The sequence below is a fragment of the Dermacentor variabilis genome, chromosome 8 (genome assembly GCF_050947875.1).
Source record: "Dermacentor variabilis isolate Ectoservices chromosome 8, ASM5094787v1, whole genome shotgun sequence".
NCBI lineage: Eukaryota > Metazoa > Arthropoda > Arachnida > Ixodida > Ixodidae > Dermacentor > Dermacentor variabilis.
Window position 1 is genome coordinate 6,690,047 of NC_134575.1, and position 9,412 is coordinate 6,699,458.

The following is a 9,412-nucleotide window of genomic DNA, read 5'->3' on the forward strand; positions in this document are numbered from 1 at the left end:
TTATTATTATTATTAACAAGCAACTGTTACTGAGCCACAAAAACCCAAATGAGGAAGAAATCTGACGTCACATTTAATTGCCGGCGCTGTGGTTTTAGGCGCGAAATTTGTAAACAAAGAATTTTGTGCATTTTTTCTTTTAATGACCTGCTACCGCGAAATTAATACAGAGTTTTCAATGAAGACTTAGTGTACACACTGAATACGCCAAGAGAACCTTGCAGATAAAGAGTTCGCGATGCAGTCTGACGGGAGTACGGATCGCATTTATTCAAAGCATCTAAAAATCTGAAACAATGTCACTTCTAAAATGAGTGGTGTTTTGTGCAAACAATGGAACGATAATGACTAGACGTGTGAGCAGAGGTGGACATTATGGCATTGGTGGCATGATACGCGGTGCAAAATTACCGCATTAATGCGAATACAGTCGCCTTTCCGAATCGTTGACATTATTAAAGTGAAGAAATCAGTTTGCACCGCAGTGTCCACCTCAGGGATATCTACGCTCGTCTTAGCGGCGGAGAGAACATGTGTGAGGGTGACTGAACTCGAATGAATACGACAGCGGACATGTACGCATGAACACGCAAATAGACACAGCATTTGAAGTTCAATGAAATGAGCACGAGCAGAGACCAGGCCATGTCTCTTTGTCTGAACACTCGGGAAGGTTGCTAAAAACACAGTGGCCAGAAAGGCCCAGATAGTTTCAGGCAGAGTCTAGTACGTTTCGGATCATTTCTCTTGCACCGGCCTCGTCCGTGGACGCAATTTCCTGCACCGTCTCTGTCAGCGCCGGGCTGCCAAAGATGTGCAACAAAGCGTCGGCACAGCGCGCCGCGTACGCGTCGTCGGTCACAAAGTGTGCAGCGCGCGTGAGAAATCCCAAGTTGCGACCAAGAACGTATTCGATGACGAATCTTTCCGCTTCCGCTTTGCCGTCGGCTACCGAAAGGTGAAAACGCACCAAGGTGTCGTTGTGGGTCAAGAATGGAGCGACGCACCGTGCGAACACCTCGTTTTCCGATGTCGACGAGAAGACGAATTTGCACAGCGTGCGGCTATTTCTTATCGCTTCTGCGAGGAACAGGCGATTCGCTTCGCCGAAACGAAAATGGCGCAGTCGCAATGATGCGACGCCCACGTTAGCGAAGGGTGCCTCCAGAAGACCGCTGTGGGACTGGTCTTGGACTAGGATGCAGTTGCTCAGGTCTGGATTTTGACCGCCCATCAGGTCAATTTCCCTCAGCGCGGTTGCCCCGCTCAGATACCTTTGCAGCGAATGCATCGTGGAGACGTCGCCAATGGATTCCTGCGAGAGGTACAGCTGAAGCCTCGTCACATGATAGCAGGAACACACCAGAATGACCGTGTCGCTGAATGTGTCTGCGCTGCAATCCCTGGCGGAACTGAGGGTGACCTGTCGTACCGCTTGCGGACAGTCCTCGAACGCACCGATGACCGCCGCGTCAATCGGGTACTCACCCCTGACACGGACTCGGCCACTCATGCCGGCGTCTTGAATGGCTTGGCAAACCTCGGGAAAATCTTGCGGCTCTATGTCGCTGACCGTGATAGCCTCGAGAGATTCGACGCCAGCGGCGGCTCTGAATAGAGCTTTGCAGTCGCGTGGGGTGAAGCTCTCGAGGCTGAGCGAGAGCGACGCCAGGCTGCCCCGGCGGGCTTTGCGCAGACCCCGAGCCAAGGCGCGCGCGTGCCGAGAGACGGCAGGGCCCGGAGACTCGTCCGCCGCCGTCCAGTAGCAGCCGCCGATGTCGAGGTGTCGCAGGTCTGCCTGTCCCACGAGCCGAGCGAACACGTTGGCGCAGCCGGTGTCCAAGGCGAAGCCAACGAGTTCCAGCTTCGAGACGGCACCGTGCATAACGAGCGGAGCGGCGATACACGACAGTTGTCGGCGCGTCTGTCCCGGCTCCGAATCTAAACCCTCGACGTAGAGAGAGCGCAGGGAGACGTTCTTGGCGAGGTAGTGAGTGAAAGCGGACGAGCCATCCTCTTGCAGATAAAGCAAAATGCTGTGGTGCACGGACAAGTGCACAACCGTGCGGTTGCGCATCAGCGCCGACACGACATGCTCGGCTTCCTTGCCTTCCAGCGAGAGTCCGGCTATCGAGAGCGTGGACAGGCCCGTCGTGTCCACGAGCAAGCGGTGGATCGCGTCGACCAGGGTCCGAGGCACCGCGCCAATGTCGGAGACGACCAGCTCCCGCAGCTGCGTCATCGTGCCGACCGCTGCGAACACGTCCTCCTGGATGTACCTGCAGAAGGTAAGCAGCGAACGCGCCTTGGAGTGAGTCGCCCAAGAATAAGTTAAACAAAGTGGGAACCCCGCGACTGCAGTGGGTCCGCGTCTTTATTGCACACGGCGGAGAGCACGGACTAGTGTTCGCTACGTGCAGCTACAGCTCCGTGGTGGGCAGTAACGGCACCGAACGATCCCGCAGCACCTGCGCACGCCGGACCTGATCGGGTGCCTCGACACCAGCGCCGGAGAGACGTGGTATCCTATGCGGGGCCCGTTGCCGTGGTGCCAGTGTTCGAAGGAAATATGCGCACGAGGAGCGGCTGCGTCTTGGTGGGGAGTGCCTAAGCCTAAATTATTCTTCGTACACCGTGGGTGCACCCTGCATGCCGTACGCGCAACGCTCATTTTTGAGTGCCGTACGTGGCTGTCTGCTGTGCTGTGAACATCTGTGTTCGCGATATCTTAACAGTGAAGCAGACAGCCATCCCTTAGCCCTTTCAGGGTCAATTTTATTTTCTGCCTATTTAAGGTCTTCCGAGTGACATGCCGAGAAAATATAAGCGAACAAGTTTTAGGCGACAATAAACGAACATATTTGTGTGTGTGTGTGTGTGTGTGCGCGCGTGTGCGCGCGCATGTACATTTATTGGCGTATACATGAATAAACTAGCATAAATACTTCGGAAATGTATTTCGCACGACGTATTACGTTTTAAACAGGTTTGACAACTACGGCCCGCGGTACTTTGAAACGTTCCACTTCATTTTCCACTTTTATCACGTGTCGTTCCGAAGGCGCAACGAACCCAGCGAAGACGGCGCTGGAGCGACCCCGAAAATGTCCGAACCAAATGTCGGAGTGCCAGAATGGCAAAATGAAGTGCATCGTCAATTAGCGAATACAACCGCGGGATACGGGTGCGCACCCGTCTGATAAACGTAGCTAGGAACTTGCAGAGATTTGGTTATAGCGAGTCTCAAAAAGAGGTACGCGTTGTAGTATCGCAGGCTTGCGAGCGCTCGCCTGTAATCAAAGTAATCGCATGTTTACGGGAAAGCCATGTGGGCGAGCATCTCGCGGCACAAGGCCTATTGAATGATAAGCGAGACCGAAGCAACTTTTCCAGACATCCTTAGCTCAGAACGACACGCACGAGAATATCCCTTATGAAGTGCGCAGGCGTAAGGCAAGCGGCAGTGAACTCGGCGAAGTGGGATTATAGCCACCAACTACCGCAGTGGGGGCATCCACAATTGAGCGAAGCGGAAAAAGTAATTTTGACGAAAGCGGAGGGGCAGCAGCACGTTATTTTTTTTTCTTCCCCCGAAAGTCACGGAAGGCTGCAGCACACCCGGAGCAACGCCAGGCCCCGCTTCGTTCCAAAAAAGCACGTTATTTCAAACGTTCAGTCGCTGCCGTACACTTACGGCCTCGACCATTTGAGGTTTTTTTCGAGGATTGTAGCAGCGGAACTTACGGAACACCGGGCACAGAAAGAACGAATAAACGTGGACGCAACCTATTTGGGGTTCGAGAGTATGACGAAAGCCCGTCTGGTCGGGATGATGCATACTTAAAAGGAAGAGGTCCAAATTGGTTTAAAATAATTATCTATTTTAAACCATTTTGGTCGGTGTCCTCTTCCTTTTAACTACTTGGAGTTCGTTTCCGCTGCCGTGTACATGGACAGCGATGTCCCAGAGGGTTAAAAGTTAGCACGTACAATCAGGAGCAAGCAGACCAATATTAAAAGAAAGGTATTCTCCGCCTGCTGTGCTGTTTAACGCGAGGCATGCACTACCTGTAGTCGCCGAAAAGGCTGCCGAGTCTCAGCTCGCGCAGTCTGGTGTTCTGCCGAAGCGCGTCGATGACGCGCACCCGGTACTCGCCGAGCCCGCTGCCTTGGAAGAGCAAGTCGTCCAGCTCGACGCCCACGAGGCACCGGTGGCAGGTGAGGAGGACGTGGAACAGGTGGCGCGCCTGGCAACTGTGCAACGCCTGTCCGCTGCCTTCGTGAGCCACGCGCACCAGGGACAGCTCTCCGGGTGCCGTGAGCTCCCGCAGCTGCAGCCCGACGTGCCACAAGGCGCGGTTCCAAGAGGCCAGCCGTCCCAGAATGGGGCAGCGGGACGACGCCTCCGAGCACGCGTCCTCGCCTGGCGCGCTCCGCGGTTCGGGAGCGCACTGCTCCAGATTCACGAGTGGCCGGCCGAACATTCTGCGCTCTCTGAAGGAGCGGCGATCGAGTTGGGGCCACGACGGGCGGCCCTTTGCGCGCCCCTATCGAGAAGTCGACGCAGACCGCGTATTCCGACGACAGCTTCCGCTTGCGGCGCTCGCCGCGTGCTCGATTACGCGACACAGTATCGCGATTTCGTGCATTCATCGTGAAATCGTGGGAGCGAACACGTGAGCAAATTCGTCGAGGCATAACCACATTGCGGTGCGTTGTGCACGGAGCGATATCAAAGCTGCCGATAAGAAAGCGCTCGAAACGCTCGTGTGTCAGGTGCAGGTGAAGGAACCACGATCGCTCGAATTCGTATACTGCTTACTTCGTAACCAGATCGCGGCTATGGCACGTAACAACCCAGAATCAATTACTTTTTCGGCGACCTCGCTGTTGCCGATTGCGCTTGCTTCAGGGAGTTGTCCAAATGAGCTAGCTGGAGCCATGGTACCACCTAATACAGACGAACGAAACCTTTTTCGCGAGCAAAATTCATTTTTCGTACAACCTTACCAAACATTCGCGAAATTTGACAATTCTGAATTCGTAAACCTTACTGAAAATTCGGTAAAGTTGGTAATTACGTTGTTTGCAAATAAGACCCAAAGGGCGTAAAACACACGCACACACGCCACACACACTATTCGCAACTCGATAGCCCCAATTCGAATCCATTCTATCTGCAAGAAGCGTTTACTTCGCCGTTACCGTGCAGCCGCAGATGCGCGAAGGCGAGCTTTCTGGTGCTCTTTTTTTTTTTTTTATTTCTCCCGCATGGCAGCCACCGCCGCGGATGGATGGTTCATGGATGGATGGATGGTGTATGAGCGTCCCCTTTGAAACGGGGCAGTGAGTAACGCCACCAAGCCCTTGTTCTTGTTTTGCCTAATGTCCTACCTACCTAGCTTTTTTTTTTAAATATAACACACAAATAATTCCCTGCATCAAACGTTCTGAACCAAAAAGTAAATAACTTAAAAAGTAAAAAAGAATTTAAAAACAAAGAGAGTGCCTTTGAGCCATCATAAATTGTTTCTTTCCTGGTTTCGTTATTATATCGTAGGTAGTTACTCATACCAGGTTTCTTTTCCATTGCCGCCACACAGGAGATTGTCTCAGCCTCTCTGACATTGCATTTTGATGTTCTTTGTTGCTGTGTTGCTCACCCTACTGGCCGCCTACTTTCTGGTAAGCTTGCTAGTTCTTTGCTCCACTGTGGATCAATGTTTTTCCTGTACAAAGATGTCAACACTCTCCCAGCCAATTTACTTTCTTCGATATTCCTCAGTCGTTCTTCATAATCAATTTTACTCGGAGCTTCCCTCACTTCAAAACTTCTTCAGCCCATATCACACTGCACAGCTTCATTTGTTGTCTTCCCGTGAGCACCCAATGCGAGGCGTCCCACTGACGTTTGGTTGCCGTCAAGTCCTGATTGTGCTCCTGACTTCAAACAAACGCATTTCCAAATGTACGTCCTGAAACCATTACACTTTTCCACATACCCCGGAGCACTCGTACCTGTTGTGTCCCTATAGCGCTCTGTGTTTTATTGTGGCCGCATTTCTTTCCCCCTCTATTATTGTGTGTCTTTTTTTCCTGTGTTTCCATATATGCACTACCTTTATTTATCCATTCGCCAAGGTATTTATATTCTCTTTACTCGAGGTACTTGTTGGCCCTGTATCGCCACTGTCGATCTGTTCACTGTCTTGAACGAATAAATTAAAACCTGATTAATAACCTATATGCTCACATTAATGTCCACAGATATTAGTCAGACGTTGCCTATCACTTTGCTTGTTAGCAAGCAACACAATGTTGTCCGCATGAAACAAACGTGGAAGCTGCTGCTCTACTATTGTGCCCGCCTAGTTGTTTGTATGAGATTAAATTCGATATTGATTCATTATGGCGCTCTTTCCATACAACAGCAGGTGGGTAAAAGACACCCCTGTCTCAGGCCCTAGGTGTTATCAACTTTCTCGTCGCTTCTCATCCCTTCCCATTCAACGCAAACGGTATTTTCTAGGTAAGCCTCCCTCAAAAGCTGTATACCGTCGTTGCCTACGCTCTCCTCTTCCTTAATATCCCCCAAAATGTTGCGGTCTACGTTGTCATACGCTCCGGTAATATCTAAAGAAGTCACATATAACGGTCTGCTTTCTACTCTGGATATTTAGATAAACTGAGTAAGAACGAATATATCACCCAGAAGCCTACCGAATCTGGAGTTCCTCTGAAGTTCTCCCAATATGTGATTAGTTTCTGCCCCAGCTTGCACTATTAATTTAATAGCCTGCATGAATAACCTGTATATTATCGATGCAATGGTCAGCAGTCTATATGAACAAGCCTATATTTTTTCTCCCTTGCCTCTGTAAATTAAATTAATTCTACAAGTCGGGCAGTGCCGACCCCTCCGTCTTTTCCACCGCCAGCGCGCCGTAGCTTGTTGTGTCGTCGATAGTGCTTATCTGTCTTATTCACGTTTTCAAAGCAAAATAGACAATACCCTTCGTATGTGTGGGGTGGCCAAAACTTCAAGGAATGTCCAAGAAGAATTGTTGCACGATGGGGGTGGGGGCTCAAATACCGGCGAAAACTTGCCGGCGAAACGGTTCTAATCATTCCCCGCAAAGCCTCATCAGCGGGAGCAACGGTAGTAATGGATCGTCGCTTTGGCGGGAAATTTCTTGTTCTCATCCCTTCGTTTGTCGCTTCGGTGTTTTTTTTTTCTTGTTTTTTTTTCACTCGCTCGTAGCTATAGACGCGTAAGCGACGAAGTTCGTCTGCAGTGCAGCATGCGGTTTAAAGACATTTCGCTAAAGTTCGGAATGCCGTTTGCCGCTTATATTGTTTTCCGCCTCTTTACCGCGTTGCGCTGGCTAGGCAGCACGACTGCACGAGTGCATTGTGTTGTATGCTAAAGCTACTGAAGTTTGCAAGAACTGAAATTGTTGGTTTCATGTGGCGCGGTAAATCCTCGCACCAGCTGTCGCGCACTTCATGTTCTTACATCTATTTTATGTGTGGCTTCGCACATGTTGAACTGTTGCTAGTTGCTTCATGCATAACTCTTGTTGATTCTTTTGAGCTGCGAGGTTTTCACCCTGCCTAGTTTGTAAAGGGTATAAATCACGCTGTGTCTTATCGGAATGATACCAAGTGCTTCTTTAACAGCTTTATTCTTTTCGCCCGAGGGCATCTTAGATATTGTGGTTTTTTGGAAAATGTGTTTAGAAAATAGGTAGTTCAGGGCGAGAATTGCTATTAGTTGCTGCATATGGTATTTTTGTTCCATTTTTCGCTGAAAAGTTCGCGTCACGTTTGGGAAGTCATCACTCCTCGATGCTGTCTGAGCAGACTTAACACGCCGAGTGATTAGTTTGTTTCACAACGTAGTCGCTTCTTGCATGAACTCTGTACGCAACTGAATTATTTCTTATTATGCTTACGCCGCAGAGGACTAAACCCGGCCTTGCCGCCAGCGCTCATCTACTTTGACTGGCGCTGCTCTGCCTTTATATATATATATCATGTGGCACCTCTCTCTAGAAATATAAAAAAGTACTGAAAAGTTAGTCAGTCTTTAGCTTTGTACGTTTCCAAGCAGCTCCCTTGGGGAACTTAAAGTTGCAAAAACTGCAGCGGGAACGGCAGTTCATCGGTGGTACAGCGCTAACACGCGCCTTTATTAACCGGTGCGTTTGGTGACTTCGTTAACTAGTGTACGCGTTTCCATCAATAAATTCGCAATTACCCTTCTTGAGGTGACTTTGACTGCACTTATTCGGCGATGTCACATGTATTCATCGGCAGAAAAATCACAAAGGCATATGCATACATCGCACCGTGCGGATTTGTTTGATATAAGTCTGCTCTAACGACCGGTGATTATTATTGAGGTACAGAAGCAGCATTACGGCAAGGGTAGAATTAAAGAAAAAAACGCGATAGAGACATCGCATTAGTCAACAAAATTTATCGTCTAATTCACAGGAGCTCCACTTCGTGTAAATGGGGTTCATGGCGTTTGTCTGCGGGACGCACCTGGCACGTATGTGGACCATGTTGTCCCAAACACCGGTAACATTGTGTTCATACCCGCTCCCACAGAGGTCAGCGTCTTCCCTACAGCTGACACCGCAGAAGCAGCAGCCTGGCGCCCGAACAAAGGTGAAATCGCAGCCGCGAACTTAGCCATCCTTGCTGCAAAGGGTTGTCGTTTTCTTCTGCTCCCGCACGTAATGTTGGAAGCGCCCGCTAGGTGCCTATCAGTGGCGCCTCTATAGGCGGTGCACGAGGCGTGTAGCTACAGGTTCGGCACAAACACGCAAACCTGCGCGCACGACGCCTTTGCCACGGTACAAAACCTACCGAGCTGCACACACATGAGCGCACACCGCCATAACAAAACCGCCATTATGCCACGGCAACATGGCCGCTACAAATACCATGCGACTTCCTCCACTTTTCTCCTAGCGCGCGAACTGTTTGGGGCTTCCCTGTTCTTTTTTTTCCTTTTTTCCTTCGTCCATGCTGCCTGCAGAGTGGGAGTATTAAGGCACACCGCGCGCTCTTACGTCTCGTGTCGGGCCTATCCATTTGGCTTCAGTCATGGTGCGCAATATTTACTGCTAGTTATTTTCTTTTTCCATGGTAAGTCACAATTCTACAACTCTATAAAGACAGCTGTTACCGTGAGAAGATTCTTCGTAGGCTAGTAAAGATGAGAAAAAAAAAATACGGTAACGACGCCGCTTTGAATTTGCCGCGTCAGCTCGCTATGACATTTAGTGTGGCAGCGTCTGGTCGGGCCTAGCGAAATTTTTTAGCAGTACAGATGAAGCAAAGACAGTACTTTCTTTTTTTTTTTTTGAGAGCATGTACTGTGCCGCAATGGCCCAAGTAC

The 9,412-nt window shown here is 50.1% G+C and overlaps 1 protein-coding gene across 1 annotated transcript; it reads right to left on the minus strand.

The window, feature by feature from the left end:
* Positions 1–246: 246 nt before the first annotated feature.
* On the minus strand, positions 247–4,656 carry LOC142589554 (uncharacterized). Its single transcript, XM_075701006.1, has 2 exons — positions 4,069–4,656; positions 247–2,279 (listed from the first exon to the last, which is right to left on the minus strand). Exons 1-2 carry the CDS (start codon positions 4,482–4,484, stop codon positions 713–715), a joined length of 1,983 nt encoding a protein of 660 aa, XP_075557121.1. The 5' UTR covers positions 4,485–4,656; the 3' UTR covers positions 247–712.
* Between the last annotated feature and the right edge of the window lie 4,756 nt (positions 4,657–9,412).